Raw genomic sequence first — 26190 nt, forward strand, 5'->3', positions numbered from 1 at the left:
AGGTGACAGCTGCTGACACCACAAGGACTAATGTGTGTGTGTGTGTACAGGTGCAGTGACGGCCATATGGATGAATGAGTTGAGTGGTACGGTGGTCACTGGTGGAGAGGACAGACAAGTCATTTACTGGAACATGAACTCTTGAACATGTGTGTATATATTTACAGTGAATACTACAATCATGTATCTTTACTTCTTACTGTACACGTGATGTTGTCCCTGTGAGAATAAAGATGTTTTTATATTACACAAATATATACAATAAAAATGGTGCAGGAGAAGTTTCAAGAGGAAAGCAAGGCAGCCATGTTGGATTCACTATGTCGCTTGTTTCTGTGGAGACAAAAACAACAAACAGTTTTTTTCCCATGATCTAATTTCCAGGACCGAACTACTGGATGTTACCTTCAATTTGGTGAAATGAGCAAAGGCTTTGAGTAGTTTGGGTGTTGGTGGTTTTTGTCCAAACAGAGTGAGACCTTTTGGCTTCTCAACTTTGGCTGCAGGAGGACCTTTGCCCTTGGTCAGTTTCCTTGGCACACCACACAAGAAGACTTATGAACATCAGGTTCAATGTAGAATGATGATGTTCAATGTATTTGTATAAACACTCACCTTCCCTTCCTGGCCAGCACCTTCTGAGACTCAGGATAATGAACCAAGATGTCAAACAAATCCTTCTTCTCCAACACAAAGAGGTTAGCGAAGCCGTAAGCTTTGACGTTTGCTGTTCTTCTGTTTCCTCCATCTTTGGCAGACTGCAATAGACTACATCATACATAACATTGTATTATACTCTTAATATGCATAATATAAACTACATCATGTAATACGCAGAATTTAATGTTGTACACATTATTACATGTAAAGTACATGACGTAATGCACATGTAATACACTATATCATGTGTACTACATTATGCACTTTGCATACAGTAACATTACTAAAGTATATCATGTAATACATATAATATACATTATGTAAAGTATATAATGTATTGCACATTACTGTATATAAAGCACATGTTAAACGCATAATATAAAGTACATCATGTATTGCACATTACTGTATGTTAAGTACATACCTGCCAACTACTCCGGTTTTCCCGTAATTAGTACGGTTTTCATCAACCTATTCCGGGTTACGGTTGCAGTGATAAAAAATACGGTTTTTCATTAATTAAAAAAATATATTTAAAAAAAAGTTTTATTCACGAAATCGCATAACGACAATCGACACTGCTTCCCGTAACTTCCTATCGAGCCATTCCGAATGCCATGCGCGAGGCTATTTATAGCACCGCTGCCAAGCACGAGGCACCAGTTGTATGGCGTCACATTAGTGCCAAAAATCCGAGCGCATAAAAACTGTTATCGCGCGCTGATTCTCCACTCGTGCGCGCGCGCGAGGTGCCTTTTAGCCCGCGCGCGGTGCCTTTCTGCGCGCTCTCTGTGTACTCCTGGCATCTCTCCTCGCGCTGTCATGTTTCTTTTTGGCACTTTGGGGGCGGGTATGCTTAGACGGCCCCTCCTTTCAGATTGGTCAGGCGAAAAACGCTGAAAAATGCTCAGAGCCAATCAGAAATATAGCAGGGCGGGTCATCGTCAATATGTATCAAGATTTACGGAGGAAGAAGTGGATAAAAAAATGTCGCGCGCTGATGAAGGTTATTTCATACCACATAACACAATACAGGGTAATACAAAATGTGACCCAAATAAATAAGACAACAAACACCATAATCACATCTTTCAGCCAAAACTGGTCCACCAGCAATAACATCCAACCATAACATTATTTTATATTTTCACTTCTTCTTGAACATTTGTTTTCTAATTTATGGAATTTCTTTTAATTCAGCCATAAAATTAATGAAATAATCTTTGAATTTTGTTTTTAAAATGTTAAAAATAGCTTTTAATAATGTATTCTGAAACAGTTTAAAATAATCAGAGAACTGACTAACCCTAACCCTACACAACTATGTTGCACAATTAAGTCTTTTTTTTTTTAAAGCGAAAGAGGTAATTTCAAAAGGTACATCATCCTATGTCATATCTACATGTAATAAGATTTGTAACAAGGCAAACCGTTTGTAAATTGGTCGAAAATCGAGCAAGTTATGGTAATTGAATTAGTACATGTACCATTGACATCAATGTAATGATTGAGGCTAGATGTCCGAAGTAAGATGGCTACAACGTTGCTACGCTGGAGAATGATTGGTCATATGAAAAATGCTCAGAGCCAATCAGCAAGGAGGGGCCGTCTAAGCATACCCGCCCCCAAAGTGCCAAAAAGAAACATGACAGGGCGAGGAGAGATGCCAGGAGTACACAGAGAGCGTGCAGAAAGGCGTCGCGCGCGCGCAAAATGGTGTCGCGCGCGAGCACGAAGTGGAGAATCAGCGCGCGATAACAGTTTTTATGCGCTCGGATTTCTGGCACTAATGTGACGCCATACAGTTGCCATTGTTTCCAAACGAGCGAAGGATCATGGAATCAGCCGGAGAAAAATCGCAAACGAGTCTTAAACCGAAAAGAAAACTGCAGTCATTCCGTGAAGAATATTCAAAAGCCTATCCGGGAATAATTATCCCTTCCAAAAAGGGTGAAAACTACGCGAATTGCACCTTGTGCAGACAAGATTTTTCGATCGGACACGGAGGAATTAGCGATGTAAAAGACCACGTTGGGACAAAAAAACACAAGTCTAATACCGTTGCTAGCGATACAAGTGGAAAACGTTCAACGTTTTTCATCGCCCAAACAGTGATGGTTTTAGCAACATTTTAACCTGTCTGAATGCTAATAATCATTTTGCGTCGGGGGGCTTCGCCCCACCGGAACCCCCCACCAGGACTGTGTCCTGGACCTACCGGGGCCTGCGGCCCCTGGACCCTGGCTACTACGTTTTTCTGATTTCAAAAGTTGGCAGGTATGTAAGTACATTATGTAATGCACATGACTATGTAAAGTACATCATGTATTGTACATTACTGTATGTAACAAGTAAATCAGATAATTACATTATGTAAAGTACATGATGTAATACACGTGATATAAAGTATGTGATGTAATGCACATTACTGTATATAAAGTACATGATGTAAAACGCATAATATAAAGTACATAATGTATTGTATATTACTGTATGTAAAGTACATCATGTAAAGTACATGATGTAATGCACATGACTATGTAAAGTACATCATGTTTACACATTACTGTATGTTAAGTACATCATATAAACCACATGATTTAATACACGTGATATAAAGTATGTGATATAATGCACATTGCTGTATGTAAAGTATATAATGTATTGCACATGATGATGTAAAGTACATAATGTATTGCACACTACTGTATGTAAAGTACATCATCTAATATACATTATGTAAAGTACATGATGTAATGCACATTTCTGTAAGTACATAATGTATTGCACATTACTGTATGTAAAGTACATAATGCAATACACATGATATAAAGTACATGATGTAAACACATAATATAAATTACATAATGTACATCATGTAAAGTACATGATGTAACGCACATGACTATGTAAAGTACATCATTTAGTAAACATTATGTAAAGTACATGATGTAATGCACATTTCTGTATGTAAAGTACATGATGTAATGCACATTACTGTATATAAAGTACATAATGTATTTTACATTACTGTAAGTAAAGTACATCATGTAATGTACTTTATATACATGTAGAGTACATCATGTATTGCACATTACTGTTTGTAAAGTACATCATTTAATATACAGGTTCTACATGTAAAGCGACTTTGGGTACTTAGAAAAGCGCTATATAAATCCCAGTTATTATTATTATTATTATTATTATACATTATGTAAAGTATATGATGTAATGCAAATACCTGTATGTAAAGTACATCATTTAATATACTTTATGTAAAGTACAAGATGTAAAGTACAAGATGTAATGCATATTACTGTATGTAAAGTACATTATGTATTGAATATTACTGTAAGTAAAGTACATCATAAAAACTACATTATCTAATACACATGATGTAATGCACATTACTGTATGTAAAGTACATCATTTATTATACATTATGTAAAGTACATGATATAATACACATTACTGTATATAAAATATATAATGTATTGCACATTACTGTATATAAAACACATAATATAAAGTACATAATGTAATACACATTACTCTATGTAAAGTACATGATGTATTGCACATTAATGTATGTAACGTACATGATATAATACACATCTAAAGTACATGATGGAATGCACATTACTTTATGTAAACTACATGATGTAATACACATGATATAAAGTACATGATGTAATACACATTACTGTATGTAAAGCACATCATTTATTATACATTATGTAAAGTAAATGATGTAATGCACATGACTATTTAAAGTACAGGGACGGCGTGGGGCAGTGGAAGAATGGCCGTGAGCGACCCGAGGGTCCCTGGTTCAATCCCCACCTAGTACCAACCTCGTCATGTCCGTTGTGTCCTGAGCAAGACACTTCACCCTTGCTCCTGATGGGTGCTGGTTAGCGCCTTGCATGGCAGCTCCCTCCATCAGTGTGTGAATGTGTGTGTGAATGGGTAAATGTGGAAGTAGTGTCAAAGCGCTTTGAGTACCTTGAAGGTAGAAAAGCGCTATACAAGTACAACCCATTTATTTATCATTTACATCATTTAGTATACATTATGTAAAGTACATGATGTAATGCGCAAAATATAAAGTACATACTGTAATGCACATTACTGTATGTAATGTATATGATGTAATGCACATTTCTGTATGTAAAGTACATCATTTATTATACATTATGTAAAGTACATGATGAAGAGCACATTATTGTATGTAAAGTATATAATGTATTGCACATTACTGTATGTAAAATACATAATGCAATACACATGATATAAAGTACATGCTGTAAAACGCATAATTTAAAGTACATAATGTACATCATGTATTGCACATTACTGTATGTACAGTACATCATGTAATGCACATGAATATGTAAAGTACATCATTTAGTATACATTATGTAAATTACATGATGTAATGCACCTTTATGTATGTAAAGTACATAATTTAATATACATTGTGAAGTACATGATGTAATGCACGTTACTGTATGTAAAGTATATAATGTATTGCACATTAATGTATGAAAAGTACATAATGCAATACACATGATAAAACACACTATAAAGTACATAATGTACATGATGTAATGCACATTGCTGTATGTAAAGTATATAATGTATTGCACATTACTGTATATAAAGTACATGATGTAAAATGCATAGTATAAACTACATAATGTAATGCACATTACTATATGTAAAGTACATGATATAATACACATCTTAAGTACATGATGTAATGCACATTACTGTATGTAGACTACATGATGTAATACACATGATATAAAGTACATGATGTAATACACATTACTGTATGTAAAGCACATCATTTATTATACATTATGTAAAGTACATGATGTAGTGCACACTACTGTATGTAAAGTACATCATTTAATATACATTATGTAAAGTACATGATGTGATGCACATGACTATTTAAAGTACATCAGATAATATACATTACGTAAAGTAAATGATGTAATGCACATTTCTGTATATAAAGTACATCATTTAGTGTACATGATGTAATGCGCAAAATATAAAGTACATACTGTAATGCACATTACTGTATGTAATGTATATGATGTAATGCACATTTCTGTATGTAAAGTACATCATTTATTATACATTATGTAAAGTACATGATGTAATGCACATTACTGTATGTAAAGTACATAATGCAATAAACATAAGTACATGATGTAATACACATTATGTAAAGCACATTACTGTATGTAAAGTAACTTATGTAAAACGTATAATGTAAAGTACATGATGTAATACACAAATGTACTTCATGTACATCAGATCAAGCCAACACTGACCTGATTTCTCCAAACACAGCACCAGCCTTCAGTGTGACAAACACAATACTGTTGTCAGGTCCTCCCACCACCTGCACGGCTCCACTCTTGATGACGTACATCTCCTTACCAATGTCACCCTGCAGAGGTACATGTGTGGTAATGTACATCCTCATCATCCAACCAACCAAAAGTGTGGACTCACTTTTTGAACGACAAAATCTCCCGGTAGATAAATAATGGATTTGAGCCTCAGTAACATATCCACCAGCATCTGCTGGTCACAGCCCTGGAACACAAAGCACACACATATCATCCACACTTGAAGTCTGGGCTGCACCGTAGTGGTCACAATAATTAATGACTGTTTTTGATCAATATTGAAATCAGGATTATTCTTAATGTGAGGTAAAACAGTGTTGGGGGTTGAACACAACACCATCATGTCATTTGTAATTAGTCTCATTAAAAGGCTAGAGAAATCTCATTTGTATATTTAAAAACGTGTTTTTGTTACGTGCCAACTTTTTTAAATCTAATTACATAATGCCTTTAGCTCTATTTTTACATGTATGATGCTGTTTTTTACACTGTAAAAAAACAGCATGTTTCACAAATGACCCGCGCGTCATCTATTGGACACACCTGCTTGACTTAATCATACGTTTGGTCATTTTTGTTTGAAACATGTTTCAAAAATTAAAAAATACAAAAATATAGGTTATTTACTGTAATGTTTCTTAGCATACTATATATATATATATATATATATATATATATATATATATATATATATACACATCAGTGACGTGCAGTCACTGATATAGATTTGTAGATTCCATGAAAATGCTCAGTCATTCATACATACCGGTACAGGTTTTGGAGCAACATATGTTGCCATCCAAGCAACGTTACCATGGACGCCCTTGCTTATTTCAGCAAGACAATGCCAAGCCACGTGTTACATCAACGTGGCTTCATAGTAAAAGAGTGCGGGTACTAGACTGGCCTGCCTGTAGTCCAGACCTGTCTCCCATTGAAAATGTGTGGCACATTATGAAGCCTAAAATACCACAACGGAGACCCCCGGACTGTTGAACAACTTAAGCTGTACATCAAGCAAGAATGGGAACAAATTCCACCTGAGAAGCTTAAAAAATGTGTCTCCTCAGTTCCCAAACGTTTACTGAGTGTTGTTAAAAGGAAAGGCCATGTAACACAGTGGGGAACATGCCCTTTCCCAACTACTTTGGCACGTGTTGCAGCAATGAAATTGTAAGTTAATTATTTGCAAAAAAAAATAAAGTTTATGAGTTTGAACATCAAATATGTTGTCTTTGTAGTGCATTCAATTGAATATGGGTTGAAAAGGATTTGTAAATCATTGTATTCCGTTTGTATTTACATCTAACACAATTTCCCAACTCATATGGAAACGGGGTTTGTATGTATATATATATATATACATATACATATATATGTGTATATATATTTATATATTATGTACATTATATTAGGGCTGCAACAACTAATCGATTAAATCTATTAAAATCGATTATAAAAATAGTTGGCGATTAATTTAGTCATCGAATCGTTGGATCTATGCTATGCGCATGCGCAGAGGCTATTTCTTTTTTTTTTATAAACCTTTATTTATAAACTGCAACATGTACAAACAGCTGAGAAACAATAATCAAAATAAGTATGGTGCCAGTATGCTGGTTTTTTTTCCTAATAAAATACTGGAAAGGATAGAAATGTAGTTTGTCTCTTTTATCCAAATATTAATCGATTAATCTAAGTAATAATCGACAGATTAATCGATTATCAAATGAGTTGTTAGTTGCAGCCCTACATTATATATACCTATACTGTATATATATATATATATATGTATATATATATATATATATGGTATATATACACATATATACACACATACATATATAGACACAAACATATATAAACACATATACATACACATATATACATATATATATACATACATACATATATATATATATATATATATATATATATATATATATATATATATATATACACATACACACACATATCAGTGTGTATTTCGTTTGAAACATGTTTAATAAATAACAAAATACAAAAAATAGGTTATTTAGTGTAATGATTCTTAGCCATTGTTGGGCCATGAGCGCCCCTTACATATAAAATATACATATATATTTCATATACATACAAATATATTAGGGGTGCAACGAAACACAAAATTCACAGTTCGGTTCAATATTTTAGTGTCACGGCTCGATATTTAAATATTTATATACAGTATAATGCATCTGATAAATCTTCTGTGGTGCATTGTTAGCAGCAGAGCAACAGCGGGTGCTACGGACACGGCTGTCTCTAATTGGGCTTTTGTCTTGTTGTACAGAGCAGGAACTACAGTATCGGTGAAATAGGTTTGTGAAGGAATCTTGCAATGGGGCTCAAGTGTCCGCAGCAAACCTCACATTTTCCACAACAGAAGATGTCAACAGCAATAAAAGTAACAACTGCCCTCTTTCAATAATGTGCTAATGCCTTTCTAAATGCCCGGGTAAAGTTTGTAGCCTGTGTGTATATATACACATATATAAATATATACACACATATGTACATTACATTATGTACCCTACATTCAATAATGTGCATTACATCATGTATTTTAAATTCTGCATATTACATTATGTACTTTATATTATGTATGTTAACATTATGTACTTTACATCATGAACTTTTTATTATGCTTATTACATCAAGTATTTACATCATGTACTTTATATTATGCGTTTTACATCAAGTATTTACATCATGTACTTTATATTATGCGTTTTACATCAGGTACTTTACATACAGTAATGTACTTTATATCATGTGTATTACATTATGTACTTTAAATACAGTAATGTGCATATATACACACACACAAAAATATGTATATATATATACATACACACACACATACATTTTTAGATATAGATATATACATATATACACATATATATATATATATATATATATGCATATATACACACATATATATATACATATATACACATTATATATGTATATATATATATATGCATATATATATATATATATATATATATATACATATATATACACACACACACACACACACACGCACACACATATATACATATATATATATACACACATACATGTATATATATATACATATGTGTGTGTGTGTGTGTGTGTATATATATATATATATATATACATATAAAGTATATATATATATATATATATATATATATATATATATATATATATATATATATATATATATATAAATAAATCATTTATATTTTTTATCATTTGCACAGGGACTTAGAATATCACCTCTGCCAATAACTCATCATAAAAATAAATGTCACATTTTAACCTAACTTTTCATTTTACCCTCTTTAATTCCTTCTTTAACTACGACGGCAGGATTAGCAACTTGCTACATTTGATAAAAAAAGTCAAAGTCACCTGAAACAAAGCGATCTTCTGGAAGGTGGTGAGGTTGATGTCCACAGCAATGGCTGTCCTCATCACCAGGGGCATCTTATCCAGCAGCTCCGACTCATCTGGAAGTACCAGACGCTCCATCAACAACCAGCAGGATACCCTTCAAGAACAAACCCACCTACCCAGCATGCCCTGAGCCGCCCAGGTGTAGTTGTACCACGTCCTGATCCTATTCTGCACATACTTGGGTATGCCGTATGTGTTCATGTAAGCCACACAGCCGTCCATCGATGCTCGAAAGTAAGTCTGACCTGCTGTTGCTGCTCCTATGACATCTCTCATCTAAGGAGAAAGAAAACGTTACTTACAAGCACCTTGAAAGAGCTGGAATATTAATAGGACTAAAAGGATGTTTGCCTGGCCAATCAGACTGGAGAACACAAAGACGCCAATGAAAAAGTTGGTCATCTGAAAGGTGATTTCAAAAGTGGTTACTGGCTCTGGCAGACCACCGATATTGATCAGGCTGCGTACAGCAAAGTAGTAACAGCGTATGTACCTGTGGAACACACACACACACACACACACACACACACACACACACACACACACACACACACACACACACACACACACACACACACACACACACACACACACACACACACACACACACACACACACACACACACACACACACACACACACACACACACACACACACACACCAACAAAATCATAAAAACATAATTTCTTATGGATAAGGCAATTTAGATAACATCATACTAGTGCTGTAACGACACCAATATTTTGGTACCGGTACTAAAATTATTTCAGTTCTTTTCTAAATAAAGGGGACCACAAAAAAATGGCATTATTGGCTTTATTTTAACAAAAAATCTTAGGGTACATTAAACATATGTTTCTTATTGCAGTTCTGTCCTTAAATAAAATAGTGAACATACTAGACAACTTGTCTTTTAGTAGTAAGTAAACAAACAAAGGCTCCTAATTAGTCTGCTGACATATGCAGTAACATATTGTGTCATTTATCTATCTATTATTTTGTCAAAATTATTAAGGACAAGCTGTAAAAAATAATTATTAATCTACTTGTTCATTTACTGTTAATATTTGCTTATTTTCTCTTTTAACATGTTCTATCTACACTTCTGTTAAAATGTAATAATCACTTATTCTTCTCTTGTTTGATAATTTACATTAGTTTTGGATGAGACCACAAATTTAAGTATCAATCCGATACCAAGTAGTTACCAGTGTTGGGACTAATGCGTTACAAAGTAACGCGTTATTGTAACGCCGTTAGTTTCGGCGGTAACTAGTAATCTAACGCGTTATTTTTTATATTCAGTAACTCAGTTACCGTTACTACATGATGCGTTACTGCGTTATTTTACGTTACTTTTGATGTACTATCGGCTAGAAACAGAAGCGCTGCGGTGTCGTTCTTCTGAATCTTCCTCTGTCACAAGCCGGAGAGAAGAAAAGAGGCGCGGTCTATGTGTGTGTCTGGGTGTGGGTGTGGGGAGGGGAGGCACACACGTGATCCGCGGTTTGATATATGAAACTAAACAAAAAAAAGTTGTTGGCACGTTCAGTCCACACACAGCGTGGTCATGGCGAGCGGAGTAACGAAGGAGCTTGAACGCCCCGCGCCATTGAATCGGTGTGTTTATAGGTGCAGACTTCGGTTGTGCAAAACGAGGGTTTTAAACACGTGCTGAACGTGCTTGAGCCACGTTACGACATCCCGTCGCGCACCCACTTCAGCGATAAGATTGTGCCAGATCTTTATGAGCAGGAGAAGAAAAAAGTTGTGGATGAACTATCCCGAGCATCATCTGTTGCGCTCATGACAGACGGGTGGACGTCCAGGGGAACTATAAGCGCTCACTTCATCACAGCAGACTGGGAGATGAGAAGACACGCCCCCTCTACGAGAGTCACCTTGCGCAGGTACTGACACAAGCAGTGGAGGAATGGAAGATAAAGATATCCCAGTCACACGTGATAATGCCAAAAATCAAATAATTACAGTGAATGAGGCAGGACTGGGACCACAGATAGGTGCTTTGCACATGTAGTGAATTTGGCATCACAGAAGGGAATCTCAGTCAATAGGATGGAGCGCCTCCTTGGGAGGATCAGGAAGGAGGTTTCCTACTTCCACCCAAGCACAACAGCTGCTCATGTGCTTAAGACAAAGCAAGAAATGCTAAAGCTGCCTACTCATAAGCTCATACATGATGTCCCAACGAGGTGGAACTCCACTTATGATATGTTGGAGCAGCAGGCAGCTATATACTCTGTATTGACCCACAACACCCTGAAGACACCCTGTCTGATGATGATGTGAGAGTGGCAGATGAGGTCATCCAGGTGCTTAAACCCCTCAAAAGAGTTACATCTCTACTGAGCACTGAAACTTCACCATCTGTGTCAATGATCCTGCCACTGAAAACAAGTATTCTACAATCCATGGCTCCAAGTGTGGAAGACAGCAGCATCACTCCAGATGTCAGCCTTTATTTCACTACCTATGTTTCAAGGAAGATGATGTTTCTTCTTATGTTGCACTTTAACTTGTTTTTTATTAATGGTCATTGGTCCAAGTTTAAAGAAAGGAGGAATGCCTTTTTATGTTGCACTGTTTTTCATTAATTATGTTAAAAGGAAAATAAAAATGCATGTCAAGTTGATCAACAGATTGTATTATTCTCCAGTGCAATAACAGTACTGAAATGAAGGCTAAAAGGGCATTAATGGGAGCTTTAAAAAAAAAGGAAGAAAAAAAAAAAGTAACTAAATAGTTACTTTTCACAGTAACGCATTACTTTTTGGTGTAAGTAACTGAGTTAGTAACTGAGTTACTTTTGAAATAAAGTAACTAGTAACTGTAACTAGTTACTGGTTTTCAGTAACTAATCCAACACTGATAGTTACAGGATCATACATTGGTCATAATTTAAGTCCTCATGTGTCCAGGGACGTATTTCCTGAGTTTATAAACATAATATACATTTTGAAAAAACAAAAGAAGATGTTGTGATGCCAAAAAACATCGACGTAATCATAGTAGTATCGACTAGATACGCTCCTGTACTTGGTATCATTACAGTGGATGTCAGGTGTAGATCCACCCATGGCGTTTGTTTACATTGTGACGCTGGTGAGCTATTGTATCCTCCTACTGTGAAGCATGTTTAGCTATTCCTCGTCCTGCAGTGATAATGATACTTGTAAGAAACTCACTTGATTTGTCGCCATGGAGGCGAGGATTAGTGATTTAGAAGTATCTAAAACACTGCCCACTGCGGATGGACGTTAGCCGCTAGTGTTTTAAAGCACCTCTTCCTGAGGGTGTTTCAGTGTTATAGCTTCACCTTTATCTTTAGTTTTTAACCGGTACGTTTGAGAGACGGTATCGTACTGAAAATTATTCATTAGTATCGCAGTACTATACTAATACCGGTATACCGTACAACCTTATATTATACACATGCATGCTGTGTTGACACACTTGATTCAGTGCACACATGCATTTGTCACTGTTTTTTACTTTTTCACCTTATTAAATGAAAAAATTAGTAGCACACTTTTATTTGTAGCACAGAACATTTTTTGTAGAATTATGAAATGTTTTTAAATATCCACATTTCATTATTAACACTCAAACAAGGTACACATGTACTTACATATAAACACAATGCCGTCATGTAACACTCAATTAAACTCAGATATGGATCAAAACTCATATATGGATATAGTTTGACCCATAAACTAACCCATACATGGAAATATTTGTTGCCATAACTAAATATCTCCACCATGTCTTGTTTTTCAATTTTGGGGACTAATAGGGATCCCAAATACACAAATACAGGTACCAACAAGTAAGAAAAGTAGATTTTGCATAATAGGATCCTAACTTAAGAGGTGTTTTGAAAATAATATAAGAAAAGTCAAATATAATTTCCAATCTTCTTAAAAAAACATTCAGATACGCTCAATTTTTCAGCTAACAAAAACTCAAAAGAAGAAAATGTTTAAGAGGACATGTTTAAACGTCAGCAGCAACATGAAATTAATTGACCTTTAACATTAAACATTATTGTTAAAGCTTCTTCATGATGCTGTGTGACAGGCTGTGTTCTGAAAATGACTTAAAGTCATTAATTATAGTTATTTGTTACTTTACCAAAAAACAAATTGAATTACTCCTTAAAAAATGGAATTAATTACTATGTAAAGTAATTAATGTGTTACTTAATAAAAACATTTCAAATATGTGGCATAATGCAGTGAAGATAAGTTTTAGTGTGTGCCTTTTAAAAGGCACATGTTGCCTAGTGACCTGTGACATCAGTGAGTCGTCCTCGGGCTGAGTCACAGTCGTGGCTTGAGCTGTTTTGTTAGCTTAGCAGGCTAACAGCAGCAGTTTGTCAACTCGAAATCTTTCACTGGTTTGCGTTACCTCTGCTTTATAAATCGATTGAATGTGCTTCCATGGCTGTATGTTCTTGTCAACAAACGGGGTATTGTTTACATGGCAAGTGTGTCGCTTCAATCGTTGATTTGTTGTTCAACCCTCATAGTTACTCGCGCGCAGTGCAGTTTGTGTCAAGTTTTAAAGTGGTGGAAAAAACCCGTTGTCTACTACTTCCTCCAACTAAGACCTTATTTTCTTGCATGTTCCAAGACTTGAGCTCACACACAACTAAGGCTGAAACGACGCGTCGACGTAGTCGACGTCATCGGTTACGTAAATACGTCGACGCCGTTTTTGTGCGTCGGCGCGTCGCATATTTACGTCACACTACTGTCATGGTGGAGCGCAAAGCAGACGATGCGAGCGAGGGGAAAAAAGCACGCCAAAAGTCGTCAAAAGTGTGGGAGTATTTCAATAAACGGCCTAATAATGTTGTTGTATGCACACTGTGTGGAGCGGAAATGGCCTATCATAGCAGCACAACGGCTATGAACGAACATTTGAAAAGAAAACCCCCGACAGCGTTCTTGCCATCACCATCAAGTCAATCGTCCGCGTGCGTATACGTTGTCATTATTACACAAAAACATGAATATGTCATTTGTATCTGCGTTGTAAATTCATAAACTAAAGCACCGTTTGCTCTGAGAGGCGCGTTTGGCGTGCCTGTTCAGTGTTTACAAAGACGCGCTCCTCTTTAACGCTGTGGAGAGGCGGCGGCGGCGAGCGAGCGGCGAGGCGGGGCGCGCCGGGAGCGACGCCGCAAGAGACAGGGGATGACAAGCGAGCGAGGAAGAGGAGCTGAAAAGCGAGGAAAGAAAGAGAAAAGAGTTGGAAGAGAAAAGACTTTGTGTAAAATTAAAAGATTGTAAACCTGGCAAAGCTGTCTGGCGTTCAGTCTGTCGGTCCTGAAAGAACCCCACGGCACAAGACGTGTCACAAACGCTAACGTTAATTAGTTGTGCAAATACCTTTTACAACATTAACAGTTACATATACTATGTACAAACCAACAATTAACTTTCACTTTAATCATACTATCATTGTTGTGTTATTAAGCAAAATAAGCAATACTTTTACTTTTGTTGAAATGTTTACACTGTACACTTTTTTGTATTGGATGTTTAGCTTTATTTTTGCACATTTTAGCAAATAAGCAATACTTTTACTTTTGTTGAAATGTTTACACTTGTTACAGAATATTTCCGTTTTGCACTTTTTTGTATTGGATGTTTATCTTTATTTTTGCACATTTTAAAGCAAAATAAGCAATACTTTTACTTTTTAAATGTCTATACTATTCCAGAATATTAAGATTTGCACTGGATGTTTACTTTTATATTTGCACATTAAAAAGCAAATAAGCTACTTTTAATTTTGTTAAATGTTAAAAGTTTTAAATGTTTACATTGTTACAGAATATTTTGTCATGTTGTTGTCAATGTTGACTGAGTGGCCATACTTTTTTTTTTGTAAATAAAAGCCATGCCTTTTGAAAAAACTGGCCTACATTTATTTTTTCCTCTTCATTTTAAATAAAAAAAATAATCGGTAAAAGGAAAAATAATCTATAGATTAATCGAAAAAAATAATCTATAGATTAACCGATTAATCGAAAAAAATTATCTATAGATTAATCGATAGAAAAATAATCGTTAGCTGCAGCCCTACACACAACTACTGCTCCTCGCAGAAGGGATACACACAGTGACACCTCTGCATCAATCACTTGTCCATTTGGTTAAAGTTTATTTCAAACATGTTATACGAACATTTTACTCTAGTTTGATCAAATTTGGATAGATTTATTTCAGGAGCAAAAGGGTCAAATCTGTATTCGCACGTTTGCTACTTTTTTTTTTTTAATGCTCGCAGGACCTATTTATAGTCGCAAATGTGACTCAATTGCTCGCCCTGCGGTTGTAATACAATCAGCCCTTGCAGACATGATCAGCACCATGGACAGCTTTTGTCTGAGACCACCACGGAGAGCTCCAGTATCCCAGTGAGCTTCAAACAGGAAAAGAAGAGAAAAGTACATACGCCACCCCATTCCCATCGTAGACCCAGGTCGTGCTGCCCAGGCCCTGATTTACTGAGGCCACATAGAAGGCACAGGCATTGATATGGAGGCTGTAGAGCAGGTAGCCTGTGGTGCGAGCAACTCTGGTAAAAAAAAGAAAAAGCGTATAAAATGACTGTTCAGGCACATTGTCTATAGATATCAATACAGGACTGCAGGTCTAATTAGCACTATTGGCCGTGTCGTTTATATGGACGCTGTGGGGGTGGGTTCCTCTTGTGACATTATTGAACGATACACAAGCCTCCAGCTAGGTGGCAGCAGGGCTCAAACTAATCAAGTGGGTGACCAGGAAGTATGGGCGTTCTACACTATACATCAGGCCTGGGCAATTATTTTGACTCGGGGGGCCAAATTTACAGAAAAAAATGTGTCTGGGGGCCTTATATATATGTACCGCATTTTTCGGAGTATAAGTCGCTCCGGAGTATAAGTCGCACCGCCCTAAAATCCATAATAAAGAAGGAAAAAAACATATAAGTCGCACTGGAGTATAAGTCGCATTTTTTGGGGAAATTTATTTGATAAAACCCAACACCAAGAATAGACATTTGAAAGGCAATTTAAAATAAATAAAGAATAGTGAACAACAGGCTGAATAAGTGTACGTTATATGAGGCATAAATAACCAACTGAGAACATGCCTGGTATGTTAACGTAACATATTATGGTAAGAGTCATTCAAATAACTATAACATATAGAACATGCTATACGTTTACCAAACAATCTGTCACTCCTAATCGCTAAATCCCATGAAATCTTATACGTCTAGTCTCTTACGTGAATGAGATAAATAATATTATTTGATATTTTACGGTAATGTGTTAATCATTTCACACATAAGTCGCTCCTGGGTATAAGTCGCACCCCCGGCCAAACTATGAAAAAAACTGCGACTTATAGTCCGAAAAATACGGTATATATATATATATATATATATATATATATAAATTATTAACACATTACCGTAAAATATCAAATAATATTATTTAGCTCATTCCTCATTCACGTAAGAGACTAGACGTATAAGATTTCATGGGATTTAGCGATTAGGAGTGAGAATATCATACATATATATATATATGCTTGGGTCCTATTTTTAGGAACACTAATACACATACATACATATATATCATGCACTGTCATTTGTGTAAGTAGAAATGTTCACAATTCAGCCTACAAGAATTCCACTTCAGACTAGAGAAAACACATAGTAAATTTGAAATGGTTTTAAGTTTTACACTATGGATGTAGTCCAAGAACCATTAAATTAATAGCTACCACTACTTGAGTAGTTTTTATCGCAGAATACATATTGACTCTTACACAAGTAATTATATGAATAACTATTTCTTTCTTTTATTTGAGTCATATTACTCTGAAGTAACGGTACACTTACTAAAGTACAATTTTTGGCTACTCTACCCACCTCTGGTTGCATATTAAAAACACAACTTGCTCATTTTTTAACCGATTTTTATGCATTTTACTTTGTTCACAACGTAAAAACGTGCCATTTTTGTAAGTATGCAAGATTATTCCCAATGTACTGTACTATGTAATGGAGCGTCTCTACTTGAGCTTTATTAATGCTTTACACACTCATGCTTTCATGTTCCAGGTTCTAAACATGTCTAATAAGAGTCGCTAGATTTGCTTTTTCTGGAAAAAAGACAATCAGGAGTCTAAATTTGCCCTAAACATAATCGGTAAGTTAGCAAGACTGATCCCTCTTTTTATGCTCTGGCAGAACAGCTGTGTGTGTTAACAAGCAGTTATGATGCCATTTACTGTATGGAGTTAGAAGGAGAAGTTACACATTCATGCACATTAAAATGAGGGCCAACAGGCACAAGGGATAAAAAAAAAAAGATTGTACTGAATAGAGCAGATCTGGGAAAAATACGGCCCGCGGGCCACATGCGGCCCATTAAGATTTTCAATCCGGCTCGCCAGATGTTATAAATCATTTTTTTAGACCTTTAACCTCAAAACTATAGCCGCCATTATGATGTGCAGTGCTGTTTTTAAATGACCGTAAGTCTTGAACTGTAGAAAGTATTCCAATGGTTGAAATCTGCGCTTTTGGGTGTTATAAGAGTTAATATGGTAATCTACGTCACAGCAGCTCAGACCAGGAACAAAGCAGAGTGGGTGGGGTTTGTTTTCAGAGCAACCAGCACGAAACGCATGTGTCAGAAACAGATGCGGAAGCAAATTTTTTGCATAAAAGTGATAATATATCATATTGCAGGTGTTTATTACCCCTTGCATTCATATTTTGCTGTTTGTTACATTTTTGTTGTGTTTTGCTTGATTGTAAAAGATAAGCAGCTGGTCTGAAAAGTAAAAGAGCGATGTTCATATGTTGTTAATATTCAGTGTTTTATTGTTCATAGTTAATATTGTAAATTCCACTTTTATTTTAATGTACATTTTGGGTGTCCCATTCAGTAAAAAACTGTATTCTATAGGACATTGTGACTTTTGGTATTAGTGTTCCTGAAAAAAGGGACCCAAACACACATACTGTACAGCAGATTTTTACATCTAAATGTAAACACATATATACACATTGGCCCCCCAGACACATTTTTTTCTCTCAATCTGGCTGAAAATATTTGCCTAGCGCTGCAATAGAACTACAGTATCATTCAAAACTGAGAGAGCACTGATTTGCACGACTCCTCTAAAGCATCTCCTACCTCCAGATGTAGGCTTTGGCCATGATGCTCTCTAGTCGGTCGCTGAATTCAAAGAAAGAGGCGAGCTATGACAGAAAAAGGACGAGTGAGAACTCAAATACAAGAATTATGAGGGGGAGAGAAGAACTACCCTGATGAAGCGGTTGAGTCTGTAAATGGAAGAGAATTGGAAGTGCAGGCAGAGGAGGTCAAAGGGCAGGATGCTGAAGATGTCAATCTTCGCAGGACAGAAAACCAAACCAATCAGTTTTACAAACAATGTGCTTTCTTGAACCCTTACCTTAAATTGAGGAGATTTGCGGTAATGTTCCTTAGTCATGACTCTCTCTTTCTGCAAGCATGAAGCGATGATGACAACCAAGCTGATGTTTGCGAGCCAACCTTCCACTTACTATAATGTCTCCGGCTTTGACGAACTGAAGTCGCGGCTGCCAAACCATGATGTCGACAACATTCACCATGTCACTCAAGATGTCAAAAAACACCCAGAAGCGGTTGGCCGTTTCGCTGTGGAACGGGAAGGCCAAGCGAGCCGAGCAGAACCAGAGGTTGTAGTTGTACGCCACCGCCACGACGCACAGCCAAGCGATGTAACGGCGATCTGAGGAGGCAAACATGATTGGAGTACCGTATTTTGTGGACTATAAGGCGCACTTAAAATCTTTTTTTTCTTCTCAAAACTCGACAGTGCGCCTTATAACCGGGTGCGCCTAATGTACGGAATAATTCTGGTTTTGCTTACCGACTTTGAAGCTATTTTATTTGGTACATGGTGAAATGATAAGTGTGACCAGTAGATATCAGTCAATCATAAGAGATATGTGTAGACTGCAATATGATGGCAGTCACACATAAGAGATACGCGTAGACTGCAATATGACTCAAGTAAACATCACACACATTTTATATGCTCCATTGAAAATATAGAACATTACACACGGCGCTCAAAAATCTGTCAAAATGTTTTAGTACGACTTTGGTAAGCTATGAAGCCACACCGCTTGATGGATTGTACTGTGCTTCTGTGCTGTATAATAGACTGTATTTATATTATTCACATGTGAATAATGCTGTATAATAGACTGTATTTATATTATTCACATGTGAATAATGCTGTATAATAGACTGTATTTATATTAATCACATGTAAAAAATACCTAAGTGTTTATTGTTTATTGTGAGCGAACTGTGGTGCTGAATTTCCCCCAGGGATCAATAAAGTACTTTCTATTCTATTCTATTCAACATAGGAGTATTATTATGGTGTGTGTATAAGGTAAGAAATATTATCTGGCGTTTTGTTAACGCAATATTATGCAAAAGCAACTTTTCTTACCTTCTGGTACCTGCTGATCTATATTTGGGATCTGCATAAGTCCTAAAAAATTACGAGCGCCGCCTTTGTAGTCCGTGCCAACAACGTAGTCGATAAGCTTCTTCTTTTTCTCTATCTTCTTGTTATGGGACTTTCATCCTCCACTGTTAGCATTTCTAATATAAAGTAGAGTAAAGTTCTTACTTATATCTGTCAGTAAACTCGCCATGAAAGCACTAAAACATACCGGTGTAGTGAGTTTACATTATTCACCCAAGGAGCTTTTAGTTATTAGAGAGTTCCGGTTGGACGGTTTTTCACGGGACACATTTCCAGCGTTGTTGTTGCACTAGTGAGTCACGGATGAGGAGATGCTGCTCCGTTATTGATTGAAGTAAAGTCTGAATGTCATTAAAACAGTTGGCGCCATCTTTTGACACTTCTTCCACTCCCGTCCTTGCACGCTACACCGCTACAACAAAGATGACGGGGAGAAGACGCTGTCGAAGGTGAGCCACGTAAATAAGACCGCCCACAAAAACGCATCCTGAAGAGACTGTCAGAAAGCGACTTGAAGATGATCTGTAAAACATCATCTATGCAACATTTTGAAGTCTTTTACATTTAGAAACAAATCATAATAGTATGACTCCTTTAATGCGCCCTATAATCCGGAAAATACGATATTTAAACACTTCTCCTGGTTTATTTGGATCTCACTCACCCGTAAAAGGATCGATGGTGCATCCCAGGACCGTGTCCATCTTTTCCTCTACAGGTCGGAAGAGGACGTCCACAAAAGTGAAGTTGATATCCGGGAGAAACTTTTTCTTCTTCTGGGCCTCCTCTGCCAGTCTCTCCTCTTCTGCTTTCTTCTCCGCCTCCAACCTTTTTTCCTCGTCCTTCTTCTTCTTCTCCTCTGCCTTTTTGGCTGCCTCCTCTGCCTTCTTCTTGTCCGCTTCCTCCTTCGCCAGTCGCTCCTCTTCCTTCAGCCGGTGGTAGTCGTCCTTCTTCAGAATGGGCGCTGGGAAGGCAGAAAAGAAGCAACGAGTGGAAGGAGACCGCAGCCATCTTGATTGTGTTTATACTTACTGACGGGCGGGCTGATTTCTGGAGAACTGGCATAAGGATCAATGACTTTCTCCTTCATCGTCTCTGTTCTCTCCCGTATGCTCTTCACCAAACCTCTGAGGGTGTCATCTGTGTATCGGAAGTAGACAACAGGCGGTGGAGGAGGTGATGGTGCATTCTTCTCACTAAAAAAAACATAAAATGATAGAAAACTAAATGAGGCAATTCCTGAAGGACTTGCATGTGAATGCTCCAATGCTGAAGTTGAACTGAAATGCAGACAGAATGTAGTATGAATGTAAGAATAGTTTGAATGTTGGAATGGTTTGAATGTTGAAGAGTTAGAATTTCCAGGAAAACCGGAATTTGGTTTGGAACTTGGGAAAGTGTTAGTTTGAATGTCCAGGATGAGTGGAATGTGTTGACGTTGGAAGGGTTTGAATAGGTTGAAAAATGTCTCATTGATTTCAATGGGAACTTCCTGGAAATTTGGGAATTTTGAGAAAAGCGGGAATTTTTGGGTAAATTATTAAGGAAGAGAATTTCCTGGATGAGCTGAATTGGTTCGTGCAGGAATTGTTTAAATCGGGCAAGAAATGTTGAAGTAGTATCAGTTACTTAATTGACAAATGGTATTACGGAATTTCGGGAAAACCAGGAGTTTTTCCTGTTCAAAAAATAACTTAGTTTTTTGTCCTGATTAAGAGGAATGTTTTGACGGGGGAACGGTTGAATTGGGTTGAAAATGTGGGAGGAGTTGTCGCCAGAAAAAAGGGTGAGAAAAGGGTTTGGAAAACCGAGAATTATAGAAATTCCTGGAATTTTTTTTAACTTGGAAAAATGATAGTCTGAATGTCCAGGATGTTGGAATGTGTTGAAGGTGGAATGGTCTGATTGGGTTGAAACATGTGGAAATGGTGGAAGTTCGAAAAAGGACCAATTCATTTTGAATAGGAAATATGTCCCGGAAAACCTGAAATTCTGGGAGATTTTTGGGGAAATTGTCATGGGAAAACCCGCGATTCCCAAATAGGCTGAACAGTTTGAAGTTAGAACGGTTTGAATCGGGTGAAAAATGTGGAAGGGAGAGCGCGCCAAAATCTGAAGAAGAAGAAGAAGTTGAAAGAAAACCATGTGTGAGAATGCTTTGGAACATTCACACAATTAATTCTATTTTCTGTTCTGTGTTCAAGATAAAGTCATAAAAAGCCTATTTTTTCAGCACGATGCACCCGAAGTATCTCAAAAAGGTTTGTAAGGTGTTCCTCATTTCACGTTTGTGGCTAGGAAAGCAATCCCATACATTAGGACCACTGTACAAAACGAACACATTGCAGTAGGAAATGCTCTTTTTGATTATCATTGATGGTGGCAGTGCACAATAGAAAAGGAAAGCAGAGTGAAGAAATCAACATTATCGAATATAACGACAATATCTTGAAACATGTAAAGGGATCGTCTACTATATATCTATCTTCCGCTATGTCAGATAGCAAGTGTAATATTTTAGATATGGACAACTATCAGACATATCCGGATGTATGTTTTGTTTTTAGCGTTTTCAATGAGCTACACCACTACAACTTTTTAAAAATCGAGTCACTTTCTACCAACCTCGTCACGTCCGTTGTGTCCTTGAGCAAGACACTTCACCCTTGCTCCTGATGGGTCGTGGTTAGGGCCTTGCATGGCAGCTCCCGCCATCAGCGTGTGAATGTGTGTGTGAATGGGTGAATGTGGAAATAGTGTCAAAGCTCTTTGAGTACCTTGAAGGTAGAAAAGCGCTATACAAGTATAACCCATTTACCATTTTGGCCAGTTCCTTATCCGTTTTGAAGAAGCAGCCGTGTTCCTTTCTGGGCGAGGGGGGCTCTTTTCGCTCTACATAAGCTGACTCTTTTTGTTTGGATTCAGACCTCGCTTGCTGATGCTAAGGTTGCATTGTAAGGGCTGGTCTCCTGAAGCTTCAGTAAAACTTGGTATTGTACCATTCGATCTCTGGGGTCCTTCATACTCAACATATATGTCATTCAAAAGAACTTGGGATTGACCAGAGTGTTTTATTCCCTGAGAGGAAGTCTGGTCAACAGTAGCCAGCGAGAAAGTATATTTTTGACGTGACTGATTGTAAACAGAGGTCATAACACCGAAAGGGGGTGTGGCTAGAGTATAGAGTTGCCAAATGCGAAACTATTTCTCAGTTCTTTGCATGCATGTTATACAATTGACATTACATTTTTAATGATAATAATGTTAGTAAACTGTATACTAAACAAACTTGTATGTTTAAAGTTAAATACCAATAATAGTCACACACACACTAGGTGTGGCGAAATTATTCTCTGCATTTGACCCATCCCCTTGTTCCCAGGTGAGGGGAGTAGTGAGCAGCAGCGGTGGCCGCGCCCGGAAATCACTTTTGATGATTTAACCCCCAATTACAACTCTTGATGCTGAGTGCCAAGCAGGGAGGTAATTGGTCCCATTTTTATAGCCTTTGGTATGACTCGGCCGGGTTTTGAACTCACAACCTACCTAGACACGTTAAAGGTGGAAGAGTTTCATATTTATGCAGTTGTACCTTTTTGCGAGTAGAGATGGGAATCGAAAACTGTTTTTCCTTGGTTTCGATTACTGGGAATCATTTGACAGTTTTGTTAATGATTCCCTTATTGTCGCTGTCAAATTTGCGGGACACAGCTCGAATGTGACATCAACATGCATTAGCACAATGTAACGATAGTATTAAAATCTCCATCGTCGGTCAAATGTATATCATCTATTTCGCACAACCCTACTACCAGTAACACCAAAAAAAGCATAGTCCGATACATTTCAAAATAAATTTACTGTTAAAGGAGTGAGAAGTCCTCTCAGTTAAGCCGTGTAAAAGTTGGATGGGTCAAGCGTAGAGTGTTGATAGTGTTGCTACACACGAAACAACACTATCACAAAATAACAATGAGAGTCGTAAAGTAACACAATATCAAGTTATCTTACCCGCCCTCTCCTTCTGGATTGGCTGGGGCGGCAGGAGCAGCTGGAGGCGGAGCTTAAAAAACCCCCAAAAAAACAGCAGATCATTTGTAAAAATGTGTTTGTTCATTGTTGAAATAAAGTTAATTTACTTTATTTGCATGTTGCCACACTGGATTGAGGGGAGGGGGAACATGCATCTTCTGGCAACATTGAGTAATTATAAGTAAACTAACAAAGTGTAACTGACCAATTATAGGGCGCAGATATTTCTCTACCTGGCTTAGGCTCTTCCTTCTTTGGCTCGTCCTTTTTCTTCTCCTCCTCTTTGTTTGTTCCTTCTTTTGTGGGTTCCTCTTTCTTTATCTCCTCCTGTTTGGGTGGCGTCGTGTCTTCCTTTTTCTCAGGAGGCTACATTCGGTTGGCAAAAATAGCGCACGGCCTTTAATGCTCTGTAAAAGTGCATGGAAATACATGTAATATTTCCCTTAAAGGTTCCCAGAACGTACCTTAGCTGGTGGAGCAGCTTGTGCAGGCTCAGGAGCAGCTTGTGCAGGTGGGGGCGTCGGAGCCCCTACCATCGTCTTCAACCGTGAGAACATAGAGGCCAGCAAACTTCCTTTTCGGCTTTGTAAATCTACAGATCCTTACAAGAATCCTGCGGGACTCCTGTGTTGTCTTGACTCCACCATCCAACCAACTGACGCAATTAATTCCTTTAACCCAAATAATTCCCTCTGAGCACTGCCCTCCATCATCAGATCAGCTGGCACTACAGTCGCTGACATAAAAACTCACCTGCTTCTCATAGGCTTAAAACTATACTGGCCTTTTGTGTCAAACTCATTAATAACTTTATAATAATTAACCTTGGTTTAGGTTGCAGAGCAGCAAGGTAACAAAGGTGAACTGAGGTGAGGTTATTTTGGTACCTTCTGGCTGGATAATGGGATTAAGGCAGCACGTCTCGCTCTATTTCACTTGTTTTTAAGTACTTCTCTACAACACAAGCAGATACATACGAGTACAAGAATAAACAGAATGAAACATATACTGTAAATAATGCAATCATTTAATGTAGTGGATAATCCGTCTCAGGTTTTTATGACTATTGAGCACTGACAGACTGTTACACCTATTTGGATAAAACACACAATATTTATTGTGTGATTACAATTATGAACTTCTACTAATGTGACGGACGGACAAAATATAAATGGTGTATGACAGGGGTGCTCACACTTTTTCTGCAGGCGAGCTACTTTTCAATTGATCAAGTCGTGGGGATCTACCTCATTCATATATATAATTTATATTTACTTATTTATGAAATATATGTTTTTGTTAACAAGTTAAAGGTGTTTAATGATAATGCAAGCATGTTTAACACATATAGTTAATATTGTTAATACATTAAAGGTGTTTAATGATAATACAAGTATGTTTAATACATATAGTTAATATTGTTAACAAGTTAAAGGTGTTTAAAGATAATGCAAGCATGTTTAACACATATAGTTAATATTGCTAAGAAGTTAAAGGTGGTTAAAAATAATACAAGCATGTTTAACACAAATAGTTAATATTGTTAACAACTTAAAGGTGGTTAAAGATAAAACAAGCATGTTTAACACATATAGTTAATATTGTTAACAACTTAAAGGTGGTTAAAGATAATACAAGCATGTTTAAAACATATAGTTAATATTGTTAACTTAAAGGTGGTTAAAGATAATACAAGCATGTTTAACACATATAGATTCCTTTCTTTCATGAAGACAAGAATATAAGTTGGTGTATTACCTGATTCTGATGACTTGCATTGATTGGAATCAGACAGTGGTGATGATAACGTCTGCATTTTCAAATGGAGGAGAAAAAAAGTCCTCCTTTCTGTCCAATACCACATGAAAGTGGTTGGTTTTTGGCATCTTATTTGTCCAGCTTCCGTACTCCTTTGTATACACTTTACAAGAAATACATTGTCGGCAAACTCCGTAGCTTGCTAGCTTGTGCACGCCAGCTTTCTGAGACTCTTATT

The 26190-nt window shown here is 36.9% G+C and overlaps 2 protein-coding genes across 2 annotated transcripts in view; one reads left to right on the plus strand and one right to left on the minus strand.

Moving 5' to 3' along the window:
• nsmaf (neutral sphingomyelinase (N-SMase) activation associated factor) overlaps positions 1-318 on the plus strand; it is a 58080-nt gene extending 57762 nt beyond the window's left edge. The window contains exon 31 of the mRNA XM_061965860.1: positions 51-318. Within this exon, the coding sequence (XP_061821844.1) occupies positions 51-145 (95 nt within the window). The 3' untranslated portion in view covers positions 146-318. The remainder of the gene's footprint in view (positions 1-50) is intronic.
• LOC133609851 (cyclic nucleotide-gated channel beta-3-like) lies at positions 188-24919 on the minus strand. Its single transcript, XM_061965863.2, has 18 exons — positions 24659-24919; positions 24428-24560; positions 24174-24225; positions 21195-21358; positions 20827-21126; positions 19180-19388; positions 19068-19118; positions 18918-19004; positions 18788-18852; positions 16042-16164; positions 9906-10047; positions 9671-9830; positions 9510-9607; positions 6193-6276; positions 6009-6127; positions 616-768; positions 406-532; positions 188-333 (listed from the first exon to the last, which is right to left on the minus strand). The coding sequence occupies exons 1-18, from the start codon at positions 24749-24751 to the stop codon at positions 319-321; spliced, it is 2175 nt and encodes a 724-aa protein (XP_061821847.1). The 5' UTR covers positions 24752-24919; the 3' UTR covers positions 188-318.
• Positions 24920-26190: the final 1271 nt, after the last annotated feature.

The sequence above is a fragment of the Nerophis lumbriciformis genome, linkage group LG07 (assembly GCF_033978685.3).
Source record: "Nerophis lumbriciformis linkage group LG07, RoL_Nlum_v2.1, whole genome shotgun sequence".
Classification (NCBI taxonomy): Eukaryota; Metazoa; Chordata; class Actinopteri; order Syngnathiformes; family Syngnathidae; genus Nerophis; species Nerophis lumbriciformis.